Source organism: Thalassophryne amazonica, chromosome 15 (genome assembly GCF_902500255.1).
Source record: "Thalassophryne amazonica chromosome 15, fThaAma1.1, whole genome shotgun sequence".
NCBI lineage: Eukaryota > Metazoa > Chordata > Actinopteri > Batrachoidiformes > Batrachoididae > Thalassophryne > Thalassophryne amazonica.
In genome coordinates, this window is record NC_047117.1 from 17108316 (window position 1) to 17134735 (window position 26420).

Sequence of the window (26420 nt, forward strand, 5' to 3'; positions counted from 1 at the left end):
GGTAGGGAAAACACACGGTGTACCCAGGATAAAAACAAAAATAAAATTTGTTACATAGTGTTATTAATTATTAGTATTAACATTAATCAATTACTAATGAATTAATTATTAATACTATTATTATAAATTACAAATTAATTAAATTAATTAACATGACATGATTGCGATGCATCGAAGAAATCTGCAACTTCTATTTCGTAAAAAGGATTATCAAACATAATAATAAAAAGACCCTTCGGCTGCTCCCTTGTTTTTTCCACTCGAGCTCGCCACAGCAGGTCCAAGGGGGATCTGTATGTTGATTTGGTACAAGTTTTACACCGGATGCCCGTCCTGATGCAACTCCACATTACATGGAGAAATGCGACAGGGGTGGGGTTTGAACCTGGATCCTTCCGCACTGAAACCAAGCATATTAACCACTTGGCCACCACCTCTAACACTATCATAAACATAATAATACTGAAAGAAAAAACAGTAGGGAACAAACACAAAATCACAGAATGGCAAAAGGAATGGAAAGATTAAGGGGCTGGAAAAGCCAGAGAATATAGGTGGGTTCTTAGGCTAGATTTAGAGGCAGAAATGGAGGGGACGCATGTGACATTTGGAGGCAACTGTTATATATATACATATATATATATATACATATATATATATATATACACTCAACAAAAATATAAACGCAACACTTTTGGTTTTGCTCCCATTTTGTATGAGATGAACTCAAAGATTTAAAACTTTTTCCACATACACAATATCACCATTTCCCTCAAATATTGTTCACAAACCAGTCTAAATCTGTGATAGTGAGCACTTCTCCTTTGCTGAGATAATCCATCCCACCTCACAGGTGTGCCATATCAAGATGCTGATTAGACACCATGATTAGTGCACAGGTGTGCCTTAGACTGCCCACAATAAAGGCCACTCTGAAAGGTGCAGTTTTATCACACAGCACAATGCCACAGATGTCGCAAGATTTGAGGGAGCGTGCAATTGGCATGCTGACAGCAGGAATGTCAACCAGAGCTGTTGCTCGTGTATTGAATGTTCATTTCTCTACCATAAGCCGTCTCCAAAGGCGTTTCAGAGAATTGGCAGTACATCCAACCAGCCTCACAACTGCAGACCACGTGTAACCACACCAGCCCAGGACCTCCACATCCAGCATGTTCACCTCCAAGATCGTCTGAGACCAGCCACTCAGACAGCTGCTGAAACAATCGGTTTGCATAACCAAAGAATTTCTGCACAAACTGTCAGAAACCGCCTCAGGGAAGCTTATCTGTATGCTCGTCATCCTCATCGGGGTCTCGACCTGACTCCAGTTCGTCGTGGGCAAATGCTCACATTCGCTGGCGTTTGACACGTTGGAGAGGTGTTCTCTTCACGGATGAATCCCCGTTCACACTGTTCGGGGCAGATGGCAGACAGCATGTGTGGCGTCATGTGGGTGAGCGGTTTTCTGATGTCAATGTTGTGGATCGAGTGGCCTATGGTGGCGGTGGGGTTATGGTATGGGCAGGCGTCTGTTATGGACGAAGAACACAGGTGCATTTTATTGATGGCATTTTGAATGCACAGAGATACCGTGACGAGATCCTGAGGCCCACTGTTGTGCCATACATCCAAGAACATCACCTCATGTTGCAGCAGGATAATGCACAGCCCCATGTTGCAAGGATCTGTACACAATTCTTGGAAGCTGAAAATGTCCCAGTCCTTGCATGGCCGGCATACTCACCGGACAAGTCACCCATTGAGCATGTTTGGGATGCTCTGGACCGGCGTATACGACAGCATGTACCAGTTCCTGCCAATATCCAGCAACTTCGCACAGCCATTGAAGAGGAGTGGACCAACATTCCACAGGCCACAATTGACAACCTGATCAACTCTATGCGAAGGAGATGTGTTGCACTGCATGAGGCCAATGGTGGTCACACCAGATACTGACTGGTATCCCCCCAATAAAACAAAACTGCACCTTTCAGAGTTGCCTTTTATTGTGGACAGTCTAAGGCACACCTGTGCACTAATCATGGTGTCTAATCAGCATCTTGATATGGCACACCTGTGAGGTGGATGGATTATCTCAGCAAAGGAGAAGTGCTCACTATCACAGATTTAGACTGGTTTGTGAACAATATTTGAGGGAAATGGTGATATTGTGTATGTGGAAAAAGTTTTAGATCTTTGAGTTCATCTCATACAAAATGGGAGCAAACCAAAAGTGTTGCGTTTATATTTTTGTTGAGTATATATATATATATATATATATATATATATATATATATATATATATATGAATACATTTTAACTAGTTTACTGTGACTTATACTCTGGTGGGATTTATATAATGAAAAAACCAAAACAAAACATGCATTTCTTATTAATAATAACTACTTATATGTGGATTTCCAGGAATCTCAATGTAAACTCCAATAATAAAAGAATAAATGCCAATAATAAAGGTTCATTACAATAATGCACAAAAATCCAAAATTAATGTGCTGTTAAAAAAAAAAAAAATCAAATGGACTTTTATTTGGTGGTCAAAACAAATACTGTGGCTGATGCGTATATTCCAAGCACTTAAGGTCAACGGACCTGTGTCATGTTAAATTCTTTCCCACAGAACTCTGGCAGCTGACAGCATCAGGAAGAACAGCACTTTAAATCCCGTGGTAACAGGAAACCTGGATAATGTGCACTGAATATTTTGTGTGTCAGGGCAGAGGCAAAAGACATCACAAGAGCATGAAATATGAAGCTATTAGAAAGGAGAGTTCCATCAACAACTGGCTGATTCTGGAAACAAAACATGCTGAAAATGGGAAGCTGAAAGTAATGGATTCAGGGGGGAAAAATTAAACAGAATCCTGCATTCTAAACACTGTTCAAGCATACTGATGCAGTCACAACCTACTTGGATGCATTTCAAATTTACATGCTGACAGAGTGTAAACATGACTTTTGATGTATTCATATGTTGATGGTAGAAAAAACGCTTCCGTGCTGTAACAGCATAATAAGAAATGTCAACTGCAGTGGCACCCAGTAGATGATGATGGAACACATGGTAATACTGCCCGTGCTAATTAGCTATAACGCAAAATGTAACAAATAGGAAAACTCTGGCTCTGATTGTTGTTAAATAATAATTTTTTTGTGATGGTTGCACCTTAAAAAACACACACACAAAAAACAAAAACAATTAAGTATCCCAAAAATCATATATGGTGGTATGTAGGCATCTGCATCTATTGCTTAGTCATTACCCGATTTTCCACATGGACCTGGTTATTTATGTAGAAAACAATCTACTACACATTAGGCACATTACTTTCTTAAATAATCTGTGACCAAAACCATAACCAAAAACAACTGTTGAGGTAGATGTACAAGGTTTATAATCTTTAAAAATGCATACAAATTCATAAAGAAGTCAGCTTAAACAAGTATCTACCAACTGTGGATAAGTTATGATGCAAATTTTAAGTTTATAAATGCAGCCGAGTCATCAAACAACTTTCAAGCACACAGAAATATAGTGCGACAGTGAATGTTAAAACATAGCAAGCCCCCAAAAACACAGTCTTAACAACAATATCCATCAAAAACGCACTCCTAAAAGCACATGGTTGAAAAATGGAATGATGGGCCTGTGCACCAAATCTGCTATGTTAGTATTACTTAAATTAAAAGCATTTGTATATTAAAAAAGACTTGGTCTTCAGAAAATGTTTTTCAACAAGTAAATCTTGAAAAGTCGGTTCTTATAATTCGGGTTATGTTATATTCATAAAGAACACTGTAATATTTAGGGGTATGAAGGAATGGAATTATTACTGGACTGCATTATACTCACTTCAAATGAATGTTTTTTTAAGAAACTTGTAAAGCTGCATCTGGTTGACACAATGAGCAATCTGGGTTTAACTTTTGATCATTTATAGACAATTGTTTTTGCCTATATAGACTGACCAGGTGTGATGATTAATTTGTTTGGAATTTGATTGATTGTTTGTTTTAGTTTTTCCCTTTTTTATATTTTGAATGCATTTCTGATTTATGTATATTGTGTTTGTAGACTGGTGTGGACCCCAGGAAGAGTAGCTGCAGCTAATGGGGATCCAAATAAATAAACAAATAAATATTCAGAATATATGGTGCTACTCAAACACTGTCCCTGCAACACTATCATGTTTGACGTTACTCTAGATATCATTTACCAAGCCATGAAAGAAGATATCCATGTAACATACTATTTCATGAATGAAATAAACACAGGTTAGGTTTGGGAGTATACAGTGCATCACTGCATCTACACTACTGAACTGCCCTGGGTCTTGGTTGGCAACCTAACACAGATCACCAGTCCAGCCGTACCTCCTGAAAGTGGTCTATTTGCTGCAGTGCATCAAAGGGCCAAATTTCTGTAGCTGATGTTCACTCACAATGCAAATAGTATGCCTCATCTGACACACTGTTACTTTTTTCTTTCAACAACATTTTATGGCCATATGCGAGATCCTCCAGAGAATCCTTGTATCAAAGTCATACAGTCACTGACTTGGACTTTTGTGCTCCTACAAAGGTTTCAGCATAACCAAGCATAACCACCTTACTCTAGTGTCCTCAAAATCTCAAAGGCCAATGTCCTCAAGACATGAATGTCATTGTCGAGGTAAGTGACTCTTTCAAAAAGTTCAACACTTTCAATATAAACGGGCTGCAGCTATCGATTATTTTAGTAATTGAGTATTCTATCGATTATTCTGGAGATTAACTGAGTAATCGGATAAAAAGTACTTGTGCGTTTTTAAACATCATCACCAGTCCAGGGCTCTCCCTAAGCAATGGCACAATATCGCTGCACCATTACGCAGATTGTCAAATTTAGTGTATCCCTTTCTGTTTTCCTGGGTAATTATTTTTTCATGTCTTTACAAGTTTTGGAGCTTTCCAGGTGTCAGGAGTTCAGCTCAGCCCTCCCCTGACACCGGACTGTAAGCGCAGGCGATCAGTGTCCTCAGTCAGTCAGGCTGCATGTGAACATGAGCACAGCCTGTGAAAAACTGGTCTCTGGAGTGCAGCTTTTCGACAAAAGCCACAATGATAAATCTACTCTGCACCCTGTCGATGAAAACTTGACTTGAAATGCACGTAGAGGGCCGAGTCTATTCGCCCAGCGGCCGGGATGCAAAGCCATGTCAAAATGTCTATTTGCCCAATCGTCCGCTGAATAAGGCACCATGGTCGGGCTAAAGTCTTGACAATTTGCTAAAATGGTGATGGGATGTTGATGGACTGGGTCCCTGCGTGAATTTTTCTTTTAAACCTTCTTTCTCCGCAATTTAGATGGAGGTTGAACAAGCAAGCCTCACAGTCACTGTTTTTTTTTTTTTTTATTTAAGTTACCATGTTTGTGAAGTGTTGTGTGTTGCCCAAACAAGCAAAAAGAGTACATCTGCTGAGAGGATCTGCTTTCAGAGACTTGTCAGTGTGGCCGGAGACAGAGCTGTGACTCGCACGGTGTGAGGGGAGTGCTCAGCCCCTCACGCCGGGCAGAAAGAGACAGCAGCAAACTTCGACTGTATCTGGCCTCCGGGTAAATAGTCACTCCCCACGCAGAGTGGAGTGCAATCAGACTATAGAGGGTTTTCAATCACGTTACCGATTAGTTATGTCTCCATTGTGGACTACTACGATGCTGGCGCATGAAAGAAATGGAGAGGATGAAAGCTTATTACGAGCCTTTAAATCCTTGAGCTAAAGCTGTTTATCGTGATCGATGTGTAGCAGTTGGTTCAGTGGATCCGTAGTTATAAGGGATAGTGAATTTAATGACGATGTAACGAAGTGGCTGGCGGTTTTACAGCGTAAACTTAATACGGCCAGAACCAAGCAGACCACCCGTAAATCCATCGTAGGAAAAGCTCAGAGGAAGCAGCTGGCAACCAAAATCGCCCAGAAGAGCACTCCGGCTACCGTCAGTGTGAAGAAGCCTCACCGTTACGGGGCGGCACCATGGCACTGAAAGAGATCCGCCGCGATCATCCACCGAGCTGCTGATCCGCAAGCTGCTGCCCAGGTAAGCCTCACCGGCCTCCTGCAGGGCATCACAGCAGAGCTCTGAAAGCGGACGTCGGTCTTGAAATCCTGAGCGATTTCTCTCACCAGGCACTGGAAGGGCAGCTTACGGATCAGTAACTCGGTGGATTTCTGGTAGCGGCGGATCTCTGTCAGCGCCACAGTGCCGGCCCTGTAACGGTGAGGCTTCTTCACACCGACGGTAGCCGGAGCACTCTTCCGAGTGGCTTTGGTAGCCAGCTGCTTCCTGAGCTTTTCCTCCGGTGGATTTATGGGTGGTCTGCTTGGTTCTGGCCATATTAAAGCTTCCTTCAGATCTGCTCTGCCTATTCTGCTTAGCCAGGACTCTCTGTGTCGCTTAGAAAGCGCGTAACACTCTGCTTGATGCACAATAACTGCTGGCAGCCTGTAAAATGAGCAACCTGTCTCATTTTTATCACCTGTCTGAACAACTGATGACAGCACAAAAGTTGACCATTGCTGAAGCTTCTGCAATTGTTCACTAAATGCACGTAATGTATCACAGCGGCCACTGTGTCGTAATCCATAATGGCCGCAGGGGTGCAAAATCACGTGACCGATACATCACATGAAAACCCTCTATTTCAGATGATCAGTGTGGACTGTCTTTCTCTTAAAAGGCTTTATTTTACTCTGTGTGACACATTGGAAAGCTGTAGCTTTTGGTTCTACATTGATTAGCTTTTACACTGCTTATGCATGCCCTTGTCTTCTTCTGTTTTGCTTCTGGGGATGTTACAGTGCCACACACAGGCCTGGCATATGTACTACAATGTTAAACAGAGCTTTGAGGCACAGAATTTGCCTCAAACATTTTTTGTAATCGAATTATTCAAGTTACTCGACTAATCATTTCAGCCCTAATATAAACAAATACTGCACACTTCTGGTGGGTCTGTTCACAAAAACACAGAAAGCCAAAATCTCATATTTGAGCCAGGACAATCACAAACTTAGGCAGAATTTTAACACAGTATGGACTCTGTCTTTTATTCCCACACAGTGCCAGATCAGAACAGTACAAGAGGATATATGACTTTCAGTGCAAGTACAGAAGGAGATACTGAAAAGAAAGAAACACCTGCTTCACTCCCTGCTCCACACTGCCAACAGCTAAATGGAGTTTTAGTTAGCAACACACTGACTAGTTAAACTTACCTTGCACTTTGCGCCAACATGGTTGTCTGCACTGACCGTTACACTCAGCATACATTTGAAGTGGCTGGTGTTTTTAGTATTTTGTTGTGTGCTTTTGTTATACTGTGTTAAACTGCAGTGTGTATGTGAGAGTTAGTACCTGTGGCTAGATTGGGTGAGCTCTGGACTCTCTTCATGGGGGAGAGCATGAGTGACAAGGCCACAGTTTTGCGAGCGTACCCTCCGCTGTCTGAGGAATCATAGCCAGGCAGGTGTTCACAGAGGCAGAACATGCACATGCATTTACTCGCACACATGAAAACATCAACGCACAATGCAAACAGCCAGAAAAGAAAAAGAAAAGTGGAGGCAAAGCACATGCAATACAACAGCCTGATGCTTTGTGCAATAGAGCAAATTAAATTTAATTTTATGTGGTTCTATAGCAGGGGTGAGCATAAAGGGCCAAGACGATACAGGTTTGACTTGCTGGCGGTCACCTCAGCAGGTGACTTCACAGATGATCTGGGCCCGTATCCATGAAGCACCCTAAGGCTAAAAGTAGCTCCTAGTGACGCTATTCTAAGAAAAATCTTATAATTCCTCAAATTCTTAGACATTTCTTAGTATCTTCCCTTGGTAAGGTAAATGTTCACAAAGCACCTTCGGTCTTAAGAGAGCTCTTAAGGATCCAAACTGTTAAGAGTAGGGAGGAGGACTTTTAAGAAGCCAAGAGTGTCTTAAGCAGAGAAGATGGTGGAAAAGACAGAGAGGAAGGAGAGATATTCACTGTATGTTGAATGACAGTGATTCAGTAACATGCTACCGGCTTGATCGTACAGAGATAACGTTTGTGGTTGACCTCATCATTAATGAGCTTACTTTTCCCACGCAACGTAGTAACGTAATAACGCCCGAGATGAAGTTCATCACAACATTGCAATACCTGGCTATGGGAAAAATGTAAATTGCATGTAAATACATATGTGTGTTTTTAGTATAAATAAATATATCCTAATGTTATATTTGTACATAGAGATTTTCATTGCAGGATTTTATACTTATAGCTACTTATACCTTTTGGGTTTTTTTGTTTGGTTGTTTTTTTTACTTTGCTTGCATTGACACGGGAGAAGCGCTCTCTAGTGTCACTGTACACTTTGAATAATGACAATAAAGGGCTTCTATTCTAAACTAACATTCATACAATTATTAATATCAAATCCAGACTCTCACTGGAAGCTACAGGAAGTGTTTAGAGGCTGTTATTTCTGCAAAAGGAGGATCTACTAAATATTGATGTATTTTTTCTGTTAGGGTGCCCAAATTATGCACCTGCCTAATTTTGTTTAAAGAATTATTAATACACTTTCTGTAAATCCTATGAACTTCATTTCACTTCTCAAATATCACTGTGTTTGTCTGCTATATGATATATTTAACTGAAATTACTGATCCAAACAACCAATGAGTTATAAAGGAAAATCATGGAAATCATCAGGGGTGCCCAAACTTTTACATACAACTGTACCAGCGCTTCTCACACTCGCCGCTTGTTCTTTTCAGGTATCCTTAAGAAATGATTCGATGTGCTGATATCAATAGTTTTTACTTAATGATTCCCTTATCGGTCCTTCAGAGTGGCCATTGTTTTTGAGGGTGTTTTGAAGTGTGAACCAATGAAGCAATGCTTCGATCCGCTGGCTCTTGGTTTGTTTTATTTCACTTTTTCCCCACTAAAACCCTAAAGAGCATATGTCTGTGAGTAATATATACCCTTTTATGTTAAACCAACCCTATTATGGCCTTCTGAAACAGTTGATAGATGTATTTTATAATTTAAAATGGGACAGATGCTAACGCGTTAGCATGTTTATGGCATTTTCAATGTTAAAGTTAGCATTAGCTGTTCGCATCTCAGCACGTTTGTGTGCATTTGTTTTCCGAAAAATAATTAATGGCTCAGTGTTTGCTGTCGTAAAAGAGTCAAATGTATTAAAATCGTAATTTTTATTTATTTCTATTTATATATTAATAATAATAATAGAACAGCAGCAATAATAGTAATAACTTTTGAGAAGCGGCAAGCCCGCTTCTTAACCCCTCTCAAAGCCATTAAATATGTCAATCGTTTGTCACTTTTGTGTGGATTAAAGTCAGCAACTGGGATTCTGGTCTTGTTGCAGTCAAGAAACAAGAATCGTTGGCACAGCTGCAAACGCTGTGTGGCTCTCTGCCGAGAGAGTCTGGTCAGAGTAAATAACTTCAAAATTAATTGCCGCTTTAAATAAAATGACACCTCTTTCCAAACGCAGTAATACTGTAATTCTTTATGAATTACATCCTGACGTGCAGCACAGCCAGCTGCAACAGTTCAGCTCAGATGTATGGAAAGACATTCATGCCAATAATGTCTGAAAGGAAATACTTTTGACAAAAACTACAGATTTTGTTTATTTTTATTTATGTTCAGAGATCAAGGAGCCACCATGTAGAGTTTATTTATGTCCAGAGTTTAAGGATCCAGTGACCAATTTCATATTTATTTACTTTAAGACTCAATAAAATGTTGTTGACACAGAAAACCTGTAAAGCCTACTTTTAGTACACAGAAAATTCACAGGAGGTATCGATAAGGGAATCGGATCGATAAGCGGAATCAATAATGGTATCGATAGATAAAATCTTATCAATACCCATCCCTACCGAACAATTACCAGCAGGGAGAGTAAACATAATAAGATAATCAATATAAATAGTGCGTTTGGATCCACGGGCTCTAGATTGAGTAGTCTTTATAAAATAGGCAGCTGACCTTTTTCAAGGGTGGTAATAAATTATGTAAAGTTTCTATAATGAGTTGGAATGATGTGAGAGTCCAGAATGTTTGTTAGAACCTTAGATCAACAGTTTTTAGAAGAACTCAACCCTTTTTCCTGTTAATTACATTATGTTATGTTAATTTACTGTCTTAATGTATTTAGGAATTGTTTAGGTTCTTGTTATCATATACAGTGTTATATTATCATTATTTTTATTATTATCTATATCTTATTTTTATTACTTCTATTTTGTCACCTGATTTTTAAATGGACCACAATGGAAATAAGTGTTTTCACTTTGTGTCATGCATGTATTTTTAATGTATTTACAATTATATTATGTACTTACACTGAACTTACTGAGCCCAAATGAAACGAAATCTTGGCTTTTGTTGACATCATTTAACCTTTCCTCAGCTTCGTTCATGCAGCGGGCGCTTCGCCAGGATTTTTAAACTGTCAAAAAATTTGAACAAATACTGCCGAAAACCTCAATTTGTCTGTTTTTGTTTTTTACTGTTCTTGACAGTTTCTTAGCATTTGATAAGTTTTTGTAACGTTAGCGTTTCGTTCAACTTCATGTGCCCTTTGTTCAACCTCACAAGTCCAACGTATTGAACAAACCCAACGACAGCTGAACGAATCAATAACTAAAGCCTACATGAACTGAACGTTTTCAGTAACAATAGCGTTAAGAACGTTTCATCAACTATGTATGGACGTTTCAAACGTTTGTGGCTCACCTGCACCATTTACCGCCACCTACTGGGCTGGTGAGTGATCGCTGTTTCTTAGCTGTCTTTCTTTCACGCAATCGTGAACGTTTCCTCTAAAGCGCCGAGGTCAACGTTAGCTTCAGTTTTGTCTCGTTCCTCCTCCGTTCCTTTTGCGCTCTTGATTGGCAGGCTATTCGGTGATGGGAATTTGTCAGCTCATTCATCAACGTTTTCGCCACGAATTGTGACTTTGTGGTTTTTTCCCCTTCGTTCAGGAATCGTAGTTGCTGTGTGACTGGGCCATAAAGATGTTTTAGGCTTCTGTGGCTGTAACAATGCTTTTGCAGTGCTACTGAAAACTGAGGCACTATGTATACAAATTGTCATAATTCATAAATGGTTAATGCAATTTTTTTTACTGAATTGTATAATTCTTATGAAATAGAGTGAGTGGTTAAATCATCAGTCAAAAGTCAAAATAAGAACTATTGGTCATTTTCAGGAAAAATGATAAAAAAAAATCAAATAGAAACTTGGGGTTTGATTATTTTAGGTGTAAAATCTGCTCTCAAGCCTCAATCTTTACTACAACCTGAGTAGTGGGTGAATTCTGTTTTCTTTAGTCATTACCATGGTAACACTACAGACACTGGCAATGGGTTCCATTACAGCCTATGTATGAAGTACTTCAACCAACACTACAATTAAGACAGTGCGACTAGCAGTGTCTGAAAGACCGCATAAAGTCCATGGACTCATGTATGGAAGGATGGATAGGAGGACATAATGTACTTAACAATTACTTTGGTTGGAAAGGTTGGGTCACGGGGCACAATCAAGCCAAACATGTTTCCAAACCTAGGAGAGCTTGTCATACTGTGCCTGGCAAATCTACAGAAACCCTGTATGTTTGTTTTTCTACACACAAAAACACACTATAGATCCAACAGCCACTTCAACATTGAGGTTTCAAATGGCAGAGAAACTTAATCTTTCCTTCATTCAGTCTTGCCAAACAGTGTGTCTACAGTCTGGTCAAAGAAGCAGTTTGGCCCACAGTGAGGGAGCACACATAGCTGTGAATGTAACTTAGGCAGGCCAACTATCACTTCACTCTCCACGGTTACCAACTACAGGTCCACAAAATGCTTGTCTGCTCGCATGACGGCACATCTGTTTTTCCTTTCCTGCTTTTTCCTTTACATCCTTTTTCTGAATGTACATTGGCTGTATTTCTCACTCTATTTTCTTTTTTTTGCTCCCTTGTTTGGCACATCTCTTTAAAGCCACTTTTGACATGAACAAATCTAAAACTGAGTAATGTTAAATACACAAGGCACCTAAATACAGACACTGAAAAGCATCCAGGTAGGACTTTGCAGTACTGTAACAAACCTCGTCTCAGCTCGTTAAATTAATACAGAGGGAGAGTGAAGAGACGCTGAGACAGAGCGACTGAGACACAGAAAGGCCTTTGAGTGTGGGGGGGGCCAAAAGCACCTGACAGCTGAGTACTATCTCCTCTCAGGGGACTGATCACATATGACAGCAAAGACAGAGTCGAAAGACACTCCTGTGTGACACCACATTGTGAAATGTTTTTTGTTCAGGTCATGTTGGACCTTACCGTGCGGATGGCAATAGGGATACCAGACTTGTCCACAGGGCCAATGCCTTCATAATGAGGAGCTTTTATGACAGAAACCCTTTTCTCTTCTTCAGAGAAGCAAGCAATGGGCACCGTGCTGCTGAGGCTTGTGAGGCCCGACACCACAGATTCTCTGGTAACCGACTCGCTGCCTTCTAGACAGAAAGACACAAGAGGAAAGTAAGTAAGTAAGTAAATTTTATTTATATAGCACTTTTCACAGATAAAAATCACAAAGTGCTTCACAATGAAAATATAACATATCACAACTTATATAAAACAATAGAACACAGCATAAAACACAAATTAATTAAAGGTACACAGGTCTGATGTAACCATACAAAAAGTACAGAGACAAATATTATGGATGCATAATGTACAGAAACAAACATTCATTAATGCCGGCAAATTATACAGTATTTTTGGTCTTTCTGATGCCTGATTCTGTTTTTTCTCTGTTTAAGGTGCAGCTCCATCCAGAGATGGGAGTTGTATTTGTGTTGGCGACCCTCCTGTCCTGTGCACCAACAGCAATTCTTGTATATTCGTCCGTGAATTGTTCTTGAATTGTTTCCGTAATTTATGTTTGTAGAATGGCCCAAGCAGAGGGTCACCCCCTTGAGTCTGGTCTGCTTGAGGTTTCTTCCTCAGAGTGAGTTTTTCTTTACCACTGTTGCTCTGGGGGTTGGTAAGGTTAGACCTTACCTGTGTGAAGCGCCTTGAGGCAACTCTGTTGTGATTTGGCGCTATGTAAAGGAAAATAAATTGAAAAATTGAAACTGAAAATTAAAATAATGGTAACTGGTTAACACTGTTTTTTTTTACATTGCAAACTAATATATTTTGCTTGCAATAGCAGTTCTGAATTCACTGTGTCCTCCACTGAACATTATGCAAATCTTTGAATGGCAGAGATAAAATTTACCAGTGATTAAAGTAAAAGGAAGCTGAATAACCACAGGAGGTGACTAGTGAATAAATGTTTGATAGGCAGGTACATATAGACAATTACCGTTAGGCTAAATAATGTGCACATCTTAGCCTAGCTTGCTCACATTAGCATTAGACTATAAAGACTTTTTTATAGCGTCCTAAAGATGTACCTTGTCACACAGCCTGACAAGGCATGTTATTAACAGATATTTCATTTGGTTCTACTAACCAGTTTGGTAACAGTAATATGAAGGTGCATCCCAAAACTAGGAGTAAAATAATTATTATGCTTGAAACAAACAGACCGGAAATAAATAAATAACTCCTGCTTTAAAATCCTCACAGGCAGCAGTGTCCTCACTTTGAATGAGACTGAAATGGCTCACCTGAACTCCTACTCTGTCTGTGGAGCCCAGTGTGGAGTGAAGTGGGAGGAGGAGGATAGGATGGAGGAGAAAGGGACCTTTGTGGATGACCACTACTTCCATTCATAGCATGAGACAGGACTTGACCCTAAAAATGACCCAGAAAGCGAGAGACGGAAACTATCAGGTACTAGCAATTATGAATGCTAGCAAAACGTACTTTCATCCATTTTACTGTGGAAGAAAACGTGGGAGCTCTATAACATTAAAGAAAGACTTGAAATATTAAAAAAGGACAAATCAAAATCAAAATATTTGTGTGTTAGTTCTATCAATTCCATATTAGTTAAACTGCTACAAAACGGGAATACTTTAAAGGGTTAAGAAGTGAGGAAAGAAATACTGGCTACATTCATTACAGGCTGAAATGACCCACACTGAACTTTGCTGTCCCCTTTTATGTGTGTTGAGAGCTGTGATATTTGAACTCTGACAGCACAATCGCACTGAAAATGGTCTGGAATTAACTTTGATGTTTTTGTCTGATGACATTTAATGCTGCGTTTACACATAGGCAAGACGCATTACAAATGTCATCTTTGTGTCATTCTTGGCACATTCCTGACATTGGTAATGTGACTTAAAGCATCTGAATAGGTTTCTTAATAGTGCGTGTTATTCGTGATTTTCATGGAGCATGTTTTTGGCTGTCAAAAAATCTTCCATGAATGTCACGCAACACCTCCATATCGTGGAGGTCGCAACTGAGCGCGTTGATCCGTCTTGATTAGCGGTGATCCTTAATAGAGCAAGACAGAGTTCATCTTTGACATGTGCACAATTAAACCCTGTTGCACTGCATTCAGTTTCATTGCTGCAGTATGCTGAAGGAGGACAGTGACACCAAGTCGGTTAAAAGTTTTGTTCCAATGCTCCTCAGCACTCTCCTGCAGGTGTTCCACCTGCTGCTGCATGTGCCTGATGTTTGGAAAAACGAGTGAGACGAGAGGCGTGAAGCCACACATCTGGCTCTCTCAGTCTCCTCCTCCTCTCTGCACCATTCCATGGCAGAGAGCCCAACTAAGCATGCAGTCACGAAGTTCTTCTGCTGTGGATTTTGAGGAGCAAACGGGAGTGATCTGAATTGTTCTGCAGCTGACAGCAGGATGAATATGGGGATGTGTGTGGAGACAATTTGCCTCATTCACAACGTGACAGAACATAATGCGCTTTTACGCATAATAGTGCACAACAGCGTGGAACATTATTCCTGACCGTGCGTAATTGTTCCTGACAATTCTCCAGCAACACGTGCCATTAATCGTAACGCAGTGTAACAGGTTGCAGCAATTCCTGAGGACACCTGATGCCTCTGCCCCGAATCATCACATTCGTGATCAGCGACCAAGAATGTATACTTCGTGGCATTTGTGACTTGTTGTCGTTATGTGTAAATGCAGTTTTAGCATACAACCCCTGGCAAAAATTATGGAATCACCGGCCTCGGAGGATGTTCATTCAGTTTAATTTTGTAGAAAAAAAAAGCAGATCACAGACATGACACAAAACTAAAGTCATTTCAAATGGCAACTTTCTGGCTTTAAGAAACACTGTAAGAAATCAGGAAAAAAATTGTGGCAAACAGTAACGGTTACTTTTTTAGACCAAGCAGAGGGAAAAAAATATGGAATCACTCAATTCTGAGGAAAAAAATTATGGAATCATGAAAAACAAAAGAACTCTCCAACACATCACTAGTATTTTGTTGCACCACTTCTGGCTTTTATAACAGCTTGCAGTCTCTGAGGCATGGACTTAATATGAGTGACAAACAGTACTCTTCATCAATCTGGCTCCAACTTTCTCTGATTGCTGTTTCCAGATCAGCTTTGCAGGTTGGAGCCTTGTCATGGACCATTTTCTTCAACTTCCACCAAAGATTTTCAATGGGATTAAGATCCGGACTATTTGCAGGCCATGACATTGACCCTATGTGCCTTTTTGCAAGGAATGTTTTCACAGTTTTTGCTCCATGGCAAGATGCATTATCATCTTGAAAAATGATTTCATCATCCCCAAACATCATTTCAATTGATGGGATAAGAAAAGTGTCCAAAACATCAACGTAAACTTGTGCATTTATTGATGATGTAATGACAGCCATCTCACCAGTGCCTTTAACCCTGACCTGCAGCCCCCATATCATGAATGACTGTGGAAATTTACATGTTCTCTTCAGGCAGTCATCTTTATAAATCTCATTGGAACGGCACCAAACAAAAGTTCCAGCATCCTCACCTTGCCCAATGCCGATTCGAGATTCACACTGAATATGACTTTCATCCAGTCATCCACAGTCCACGATTGCTTTTCCTTAGCCATTGTAACCTTGTTTTTTTCTGTTTAGGTGTAATGATGCCTTTCGTTAGCTTTTCTGTATGTAAATCCCATTTCCTTTAGGCGGTTTCTTACAGCTCAGTCATAGACGTTGACTCCAGTTTCCTCCCATTTCCTCCCATTCGTTCCTCATTTGTTTTGTTGTGCATTTTCAATTTCTGAGACATATTGCTTTAAGTTTTCTGTCTGACGCTTTGATGTCTTCCTTGGTCTACCAGTATGTTTGCCCTTTAACAACCTTCCCAAGTTTGTATTTGGTCCAGAGTTTAGACACAGCTGACTGTGAACAACCAACATCTTTTGCAACATTGCGTGATGATTTACCCTCTTAAGAGTTTGATAATCCTCTCCTTTGTTTCAAACTGACATCTCTCGTGTTGGAGCCATGATTCATGTCGGTCCACTTGGTGCAACAGCTCTCCCAAGGTGTGATCACTCCTTTTTAGATGCAGACTAACGACCAGATCTGATTTGATGCAGGTGTTAGTTTTGGGGATGAAAATTTACAGGGTGATTCCATAATTTATTCCTCAGAATTGAGTGAGTCCATATTTTTTTCCCCCTCTGCTTGGTCTAAAAAAGTAACCGTTACTGACTGCCACAATTTTGTTTCCTGATTTCTTATAGTGTTTCTTAAAGCCAGAAAAGTTGCCATTTGAAATGACTTAGTTTTGTGTCATGTCTGTGATCTGCTTTTTTCTACAAAATTAAACAACTGAATGAACATCCTCCGAGGCCAGTGATTCCACAATTTTGCCAGGGGTTGTATAGCTTCTATGTTTCACAATAATCTGCCAGTGGCTCAGAGAATATGACTGTTCCAGCTTTATTCTGAAACAAACTAGTAGTACTGAGATTCTTTGGTCATGATCACGTGCTAGTTACAGTTTTTCTTTGTTGTTGTTGCACGTGTGAGATGTAGATCAATTTCTAAAGTGATGCATCATGACAAAAACAGGGCATCTTACAGCTCCCCATCCCCAATTGAAATTAAAGTCGGAAAAAATAAATTAAAAATCCTTTAGGCTTCAAGCCTTGTAATTGGAATGTAGCCACAAAGAGAGATTCACAAGGAGGCACAGAACCCAAGTTACTCCTCAGTACAAGAACAGTTAGTGCAGGAAAGGGATACACTTAACCACATTAAGAGGCTGAAACTGTGGCAAAGACATTTCTTTCAGATTCACACATACCTTTCTGAAAATTAGTTGTGATTGTGATATATACAAAAGACCAAGGAGCTGAGACTCTTGAAGAACACTCTCCAAATCACCACAGCATTAACAAATCATTCCATTTGACAAAAACAGAGGAGTTTTAGTGTAAAGCCTTGCATGATCAGATCAAAGATTCATGATTAGACAGAACAGCACTACTGATTACTTTGCAACCTCATGCCAATGTAACATTTTAAAGATTAAATATTTGGATTAAATCACCCAGCACAGTTTACAGTCGCCTCCAAAATTACTGGAACAAAGCCAGTTCATTCAGATAAGCCTTAACACCTTCAGTACATCGCAAAAACAAATTATTTATCTTGTCCAATACTTTCTGGTCTCCAACCAAGCTAGTGATTCGTATATTTACTTTAGTTTGAAATATACAGTTGTGGTCAGACGTTTATATCAAGGCTTTGAATCAGTTCGTGGAACAAAAACGAAAACCAGGAACTTCAAATTTTTTCATGTTCCAGAACAGAACCATGTATTTAAAATAATAACCGGTTACTACAGTTATTTATTTCCTTCTTGAGAAGATTTTCATTTATAATGACCCAGTGAGGATGTCACACTCCATTAATGCTCCACGCCCAAACAGTTGGTGGCAATAATGCACCGTGTCAATTTGCAAACCTCCAATGACCTTGACAAAAAAAGACGACCCAGTGAGGTTCACTTCCGCCTGTCGTATATTTTGCATGTTGTTGGCGTAAAGATGCGCTATCATCTCATGTTTCGCGCTGAGAAACGCACCCAGAGCAGACAAACATTGAGGAACTACTTTAAAAACAATATATTTATTCAGGTCATTATTATGCTTTGTTATTCCTCTTGGTGGATGAAATGAGATTTATTTTCATCACGAGCAGAATGCTGAAGATACGTCAAATGGCTGAACACTGGCGGGAATATATTTAACTTTTAAAATAACTTATTTTTTTTGTTGATGGGACAAAGCACTGGAGTTCTCTGGTTGAGGCTGAGAATCACACCTGGAGCAGAAAAACACTGAAGGACTTCTTTAAGAACGCAGCATTTCTTTAGTAAATTCATGATAAGGAATTTCACACCCATTCTTCCAAAACAAGAATGTCTTATCAGGCTATGATGATGAATCCGACAAACAACGTAACAGGTCAGAATAAAACTTCATATTTACTCAGTGTGTGAATGGTTTAAGATTTGAAACAGTTGAACTGTATGACTGGTCATGTAAGGACTATAGCTTTTGCTGATGAGCCAATCAATGGGCAGCAGTGGGTTTGTGCAGGCTTCTCTGACAGGCTGACAGGAGTTATGCGGTAAAAAATTGAAGGAACCTTAACTTTTGACCCCTGTACAAACTGAAACTGACATTTGTCACCATTTTCGCAGTTTTTACCCCATAACTCCTGAACATTCAGTCATAGATAGTCCAAACTATACCTTTTTGGAATCGTTATGATCAGACAAATAATGTAGTGTAGTTTTCAATTTGATTAGAGCATTTTAAGTTTAACCCCTGTGCAATTCTTCAATTGACCCCTACCTGGTCGCCTATTGAAAATTCAAGTGGCTAGTCGGTTTTTTTCAAAAGAGTAATGTCTAAGGAGTATTTGTGCCGACTTTCGTGCTTGTATCACCATTTGCAGGATTGTTTCAGTTATCTGCTGCACTATAAATTCTGGGTCTGTTCGTGAAGCTCAGGGCTATCTGCCAGTGATCACCTTAGTATTCTCTCTGCTCCCTGTCAATTTACTGTTGGTGAATTCATACTTTAGGTGCAGTTATTTCCGGCGGACTGATTCTGCCGAGGCACAGAAGACACCACTTAAAGCTGACGGCTGAACATCACAGGGCAGTGGACTTACCATGAGAATGCCCTGGCTGAAGCTGATGCAGTGGCTCGTGGACCACCCTGCTGAGGCTGACATCTATGAGCCACTGCAGTCTTCTTTTGGAATGCAGTCTTCCATGAGGACAGCTTATGCTGTGGTGCACTGAAAAGGTGATGGATGGACACTGACCCTGCACCCCAGGGCACTGGGCTTATCTCACGACACCCTGCCTGTGGCGCCAATGACTGTGTGCTCAACTCAATAATGCACTTTGTTTTTGATGCTATTTTGGTTTTCCATTTCTTCAACTTGGTAAACCTTTGTCAAAACCTTGCAACAGTTGGAATGGCCTAAGCAGTGGGTCACCCCACGAATCTGGTCTGCTTGAGGTTTCTTCCTCCGTATCCTCAGAGGGAGTTTTCCCTTACCACTGACACCTGTGTGCTTGCTCAAGGGGGTTCTATGTATCTTACTTGTGTGAAGCGCCTTGAGGCAGTTTTGTTGTGATTTTGTGCTGTATAAATAAAATAAATTAAGTTATGGGTAAGTTTTGTATAAGTTAAGAGCACGTTGAAGCACGCTGGTATATGTCGTAGTATGGCGAGTTCATCAAAAAATTTTGCGCATGCATAATATTTTTGACGTGTGCCAGCGTATGGCTGATACGTCCTGCATATGCGGGCCATAAATTGTATGCAAGTTATGCGATTGTTGACACACATTATTTCTAAGTTACTCATAAGTTGAAATTTGTCCACTGATGCTGTCTACTGATTGGCTCAACAACTGAAAGCTGCAATCCTCATGCGAACAGTTCAGACTGTTTCAAATATTAAAATCATTCACACACAGAGTAAATATAAAGTCTTAATCTTACCTGTTACATTATTTCAGTAAGATTAATCATCACAGCCTGATGAAAACTGATCCACATAAAGCATCCAGATTTTGGAAAACGACATCTGAAAATACTTTAGTTCCTTGTCGTGGCTGAAGAAACACAGTGTTTTAAACAAAGTCACTGTGTTTTGTCTCTCAGCCTGAACCAGAAAACATTGGTGCTTTTTGCCACAAAACAAAACAAAAAACTTATTTTAAAAGTGGAAAGAGTCACAGCACCTCATGCATTCATATCAGTGTTTACCAAGGCATCAGTTGATTCTTCTGCATACAAAAATAAATACTATGATCCACCAAGACAAAAATTAAATTAAATTAAAAAATGTTAAATTACTGTTTGGCCTCCGTGTGGAGGGGTGAGGCCATGTGAAAGTTTGTGTTCTCGATGATGTTTATGTCAGCATCTACCTGCTCTGTCTACCAGACAAAAGGGTTCTGCTGGTGGTGGAAATTAACTGTTCTGACCCATACCATACCGTGATGACCCGGACCGCTCGGTGGAAATGGGGCTGTCGGCATACGCTGGCTCAAGAGTCATGTTGTGACAGCTGTATGACTTATTCGACCTAGCCAGTGTATTTGTGAAATTTTTCACAAGTCGGCATATGCTGGCTAATCATCAAGGTGCGACAGGGCCATATGGGCATATCACTCTGCTGTACATTTTATCCATAAAATGATTTGTCAGGTCATGAATGTTTTGATATGAAGGGTCACTGAGGCTGCCAGACACATCTACCAAAGACAAACATATATTACACATACAGAACTGTAATGATTACAAACATATAATAATGTGCTGAAAATAACTAAATGGAAGGTAATAGTTAGTTAGTGGTAGTGGGCTCAATCAAGTTCCATGAATAACCATCAGGATGCAGGTTATCACTGCAACTAAAGACACACTCACACACACTCATCTTCAACTGCTTAGTCCAATCAAGGGTCGCGGGGGGCTGGAGCCTATCCCAGCAGCAGAGTGCAAGGCGGGGTACACCCAGGACAGGACGCCAGTCTGTCACAGGGCCACAAACAGACAAACAAACACATTCACACCTACTTGCACACCTACGGACAATTAAAGATTCCAATCCACCTAACCCGCATGTCTTTGGATGTGGGAGGAAACCGGAGCACCCGGAGGAAACTCATGCAAACACGGGGAGAACATGCAAACTCCACACAGAAAGGCCACAGGTGGGAACTAAACCCATGACCTTCTCGCTGTGAGGCAACAGTGCTAACCACTAAGCCACCGTGCTGCCCGCGACTAAAGACAATATCAGCTAATTCTACTAAAAGTGGTGCTGGTCAGCAAAATCATCTGTTGCGGTCTCTGACGACCTGCATCCTGATGTACCCTGAATGACATAGTTCAATATCACTGTTTATCAATATTTAACAAAAAAAGGGGGGGAGGGAAGGTAATTTAATGACACTTTTGTGGCTTAATTCAGTTTTCCAAATAAATGTGAGGGAAAGAAACATTTCCTTATTTGTTTTAATGATGTGTGTTACGACAGTCGCTTGTTGGGATAATTACGTTAGTACAGGGCTGCTGCAGCAGTGAAGGCCACAGAGGGCTGTTAGCGCATCATCGATGCCAACAGTGGACGTGGAGGCAGAGACAAGGCGGAGGGTGGGCGAATGGTGTGGGTGAGGCATCAGGCGAGTCCAGGCTACAGATCCTGCAGCTCATCCAGCAGACCCGTTGTGGACGAAGAGTAGTGGCTGAGCGCTGACACGGTCACGGGGGAAGCGGAGGGCGACATGCAGCCACCGATGCTCACACTGCTGACTGTGGTAAAGCCTGGCCTGCTGCTGACTGCACCAGATGTGCTGCCAGCCACACTAGGGACATATGGGGTGGGTGATAAAGCCTTAGACATTAGGCTCTGATGGGTAGTCAGTGAGTCTGAACTGTGGCAGCGATAGGGTGAATGCCGTGCTGTTGGGTCAAGGGAGGAAGGCCCTAATGTTGGAGGGACAGCCAGTTGAAAGAAAAAGGAGAGAGATGGAGAGTGCTTAGTGATACCACTTATTAGCCATGTCACAAAGCTGTATGGAGGTAACAGGTGAGGCTAACGAAAGGTGAAATGCTGTAGTGAAACCACACTTAAGTATTCCAAGGCTGCAGCATAGTTTTATGAAACTGTGGATTGAAGAAGCTGTTAGTTCAAAATCCTGGAGAGCAGCAAACACAGGATATGCAGTAACAATATACAGTGGAACACCCACCTCCAAATAAATATGCAAACATTTATACATACTGTAGTGTATCAGTTAGCGTGGTTGGATATCAGCACCAAGACGTATGGAAGGCATAACACACACAACATTGAAAAAAGGTGTGTTTTCAAAGGTGACACGGTGAGTTTGCAGTCCCACAAAAACCCTCACAACAATGTAACCTCCAATCAAAAACTTTTGTAGTCTTGTTCACTGAATCCAACGCATCCTCATCAGGCTTGTTCAATGACTCCACTCAATGAACCCAGCAATCATCTGGACTTCACTCTTCAAATCCAGTATCTGAGACTTGGACTCTTTTTGAGCTTAGTTGGCTACTTGGTGACATTGGCATCCAGTTCAAGTCAAAAAAGGGGCCTGTCAGCCTGAAAACACTTTTTCATTTTTATATAGTCGTACTGATGAAGCATAATGTCATAAAAACACGTGGATGTGGCTATTTTCCTTCCCAGGTTCTACAAGTTCTCCACAACAGAGAAAATTGACTTTTTTGTGAAGGATGTCCACTTTTCAGCCAATGACAGATATTTTTAGACATTTCTGCATAGACTGAAGCCAGAAGCATCTAGCTGGAAATGATGAGTGATTTTATTTTTCATTTATTTACTTTCATAAATACGAGGTCTATTAGAAAAGTATCCGACCTTATTATTTTTTTCAAAAACCATATGGATTTGAATCACGTGATTGCGTCAGACAAGCTTGAACCCTCGTGCGCATGCGTGAGTTTTTTCACGCCTGGCGGTTGCATCATTCGCCTGTGAGCAGGCTTTGAGTGAGGAGTCGTCCACCCCCTCGGCGGATTTTCATTGTCAGGAAATGGCGGAATGATTTGGGCATTTTTTCCCATCAGAATTTTTTCAGAAACTGTTAGAGACTGGCAGCTGGAAACCATTCGAAAAATTTATCTGGCTTTCGGTGAAAATTTTACGGGCTTCACAGAGAATAAGGACTGTTACTACAGCTTTAAGGACGGCTTTAGGGACGCTCGGCGCGCTGCGCTTCAAGAGCCACAAACCACCGGATCATTTCTAAACGGATGGCTCTATGGATCCGAGACCGTGCACTTTCTCTGGTTATCACAAGAGCTGGAACATCAGCCATTTTCCGGCAAATTTCACTTTTAACAAGAGATTTTGTCATGGAAAGCCGAGCGTCCTTAAAGCCGTCGCGCGTCCACGACCGATTTGCTGATGGAGCGAGACAAATCAACACCTCTATTTTGGTCTCATAGAATGGCTTTGAAATGGCGTTCAGACAGCTGTCGGTGGTTTTTCCATCGAGTGATTATCCGAGAAATTGTGGATGTGCCTGGACATACCAGAAGATGTGCCATGAGGCTTCATCACGGCGTTGCTTTGCGCCATGCGGCACCGCCGCAATGCGCTGAATTCCTCCGCATGTCTGTCTCAATGTGCCGAAAAGTGCTGATGTCCACGTCTTTTCACAATTCCTGTGCTAGTCAGACGACGTCTGGGATAAAACACAGCGTCCAGTTTGGAAATGAACGGCACAATCCACTGTTACAGGAGTTTTTGTTATGGAAAGAGGAGCAGAGGCTTCGCGTGTCGCGGCGGTGCCGCATGGCGCACAGCAACGCCGTGATGAAGCCTCACAGGACATGTTCTGGCATGTCCAGGCACATCCACAATTTCTCGGATAATCACTGGATGGAAAAACCACAGACAGCTGTCCTGAACGCCATCTCAAAGCCGTCCTGTGAGACCAAAACGGAGGTGTTCCTTTATCTTGCTCCATCAGCAAATCAGTCGTGACGAGCGAAGCCTCCGCTCGGCTTTCCATGACAAATCTCTTGTTAAAAGTGAAATCTGCCGGAAATGGTTGATGTCCAGCTCTTGTGATAACCAGAGAAGTGCACACGACGGTCCCGGCTCCACAGAGCCATCCGTTTAGAAATGATCTGGTGGTTTGTGGGTCTCGATGGTGGCACGAAGCGCGGTGCGCCGAGCGTCCTTAAAAACCGTCCTTAAAGCTGTAGTAACAGTCCTTATTCTCTGTGAAGCCCGTAAAATTTTCACCAAAAGCCAGATACATTTTTCGAATGGTTTCCAGCTGCCAGTCTCTAACAGTTTCTGAAAAAATTCTGATGGAAAAAAAGCCCAAATCATTCCGCCATTTCCTGACAATGAAAATCCGCCGAGGGGGTGGACCACTCATCACTCAAAGCTGCTCACAGGCGAATGACGCAACCGACAGGCGTGGAAAAACTCACGCATGCGCATGAGGGTTCAAGCTTGTCTGACGCAATCACACGTGATTCAAATCCATATGGTTTTTGAAAAAATAATGTCGGATACTTTTCTAATAGACATCATAATTTCCTACTTTTGCACACAAAATACGGTCTATTAGAAAAGAACCCACCTTTTTATTTTTTCAAAAACCATATGGATTTGAATCACGTGTGATTGCGTCAGACAAGCTTGAACCCTCATGCGCATGCGTGAGTTTTTTCACGCCTGTCGGTTGCGTCATTCGCCTGTGGGCAGGCTTTGAGTGAGCACTGGTCCACCCCCCTCGGCGGAATTCCTTTGTCTGACTTCTTCCTGAGATACTGGCGCTTTGCTTTATCAAAATTTTTTCTGAAACTGTAAGACACATCCAAGTGGACACCATTCGAGAAATTCAGACGGTTTTCGGTGAAAATTTTAATGGCTGATGAGAGATTATGGAGTGTTAATGTCGCTTTAAGGACTGCCCATAGAGCCAGACGGTGCGCCGCGCCCCGAGCCGCAGTCGTCAGCCTGTTTTGAGCTGAAAACTTCCAAATTTAAGCCTCTGTTGACCCAGGACATCGTGAGAGAACAGAGAAGTTTCAGAAGAGCTCAGGATCAGCAGTTTATCCGGACATTCCACTGTTAAAGGAGATTTTGTAATGAAAGACGTGCGGACGGATTCGCGCGTCGGCATCCAGCCGCTCATCGCACGGTGCCACAGCAAAACACCTCCGTTGGAAGCATTACAGGACAAGTTTGAACATGCCCAGCTGTTAAACAATTTCTCGGATACTCATTCGACTGAAAGCCATCGAAAACCGCCTGAATCTTACGAATGGTTATCAACACGGAGGTGTTTTGCTGTGGCCCTACGCCATGAGCGGCTGGGTGCCGACGCGCGAATCCGTCCGCACGTCTTTCATTACAAAATCTCCTTTACAATCTCACAGTTTCTGAAAAAATTTTGATCAAGCAAAGCGCCAGTCTCTCAGGAAGAAGTCAGACAAAGGAATTCCGACGAGGGGGGTGGACCAGTGCTCACTCAAAGCCTGCCCACAGGCGAATGACGCAACCGACAGGCGTGAAAAAACTCACGCATGTGCACGAGGGTTCAAGCTTGTCTGACGTAATCGCACATGATTCAAATCCATATAGTTTTTTAAAAAAATAAAAAGGTTGGTTTCTTTTCTAATAGACCTCGTATCTATACCACCAGGGAAGATTTTTGGATAACAACTGCTGAAGGACTACAATCAAGACCTGTTCTTGTTTTGCATGTTTGAAAATTCTTTGTTGAACTTTGTTTATTTGATCTTTCTTATTGTTATATGGCCAAAGCAAGTGGCCACACCTCTGAGTCTGTCCTGAGATTTATTCCTCAAAAAACACCAGAGGATGTCCTTTATCATTTCAAGTTAAATAAATAAATAAAAATAAATAAGTTTTTCTCTTAGCACTGTTGGCTACATGCTTATTCAGGGGGATTGGTATGGTTAGATCTTACCCTTTTTTCAAGCACCTTGGGGCAACTTATTTGGTGCTATATAAACAAACTGAATTGAACTTTTATGAGTCAAAAACTTTTGTCATTTGTAGCACCAAAACAGTTCATCCACATGAATAAAGGTGCAGTTTCAATAAAGATTAAGGATTTTCGAAAAATGCATTTAATTTTTTTTAGATTTAGAGCCAATTTTTCAATTTATTTTCATTTATATAGCACCAAATCACAACAGAGTTGCCTCAAGGCGCTTCACACAAGTAAGGTGTGAGCCAAAATATTTCAACAGAGTTCTTGACAAATATGCGACACATATTGTGAAAGCTGAATTTGGTGTGAACATTTTAATATGCA

The 26420-nt window shown here is 41.1% G+C and overlaps 1 protein-coding gene across 1 annotated transcript in view; it reads right to left on the bottom strand.

Annotated features, from left to right (window-relative positions):
• The window catches only part of sorbs2a (sorbin and SH3 domain containing 2a), a 141537-nt gene that overhangs the window by 54408 nt on the left and 60709 nt on the right, over positions 1–26420 (bottom strand). Inside the window, exons 8-10 of the mRNA XM_034187772.1 lie at positions 13763–13889; positions 12423–12598; positions 6112–6357 (exon numbers count right to left, since the gene is read on the bottom strand). Of these exons, the coding sequence (XP_034043663.1) occupies positions 6112–6357; positions 12423–12598; positions 13763–13889 (549 nt within the window). The remainder of the gene's footprint in view (positions 1–6111; positions 6358–12422; positions 12599–13762; positions 13890–26420) is intronic.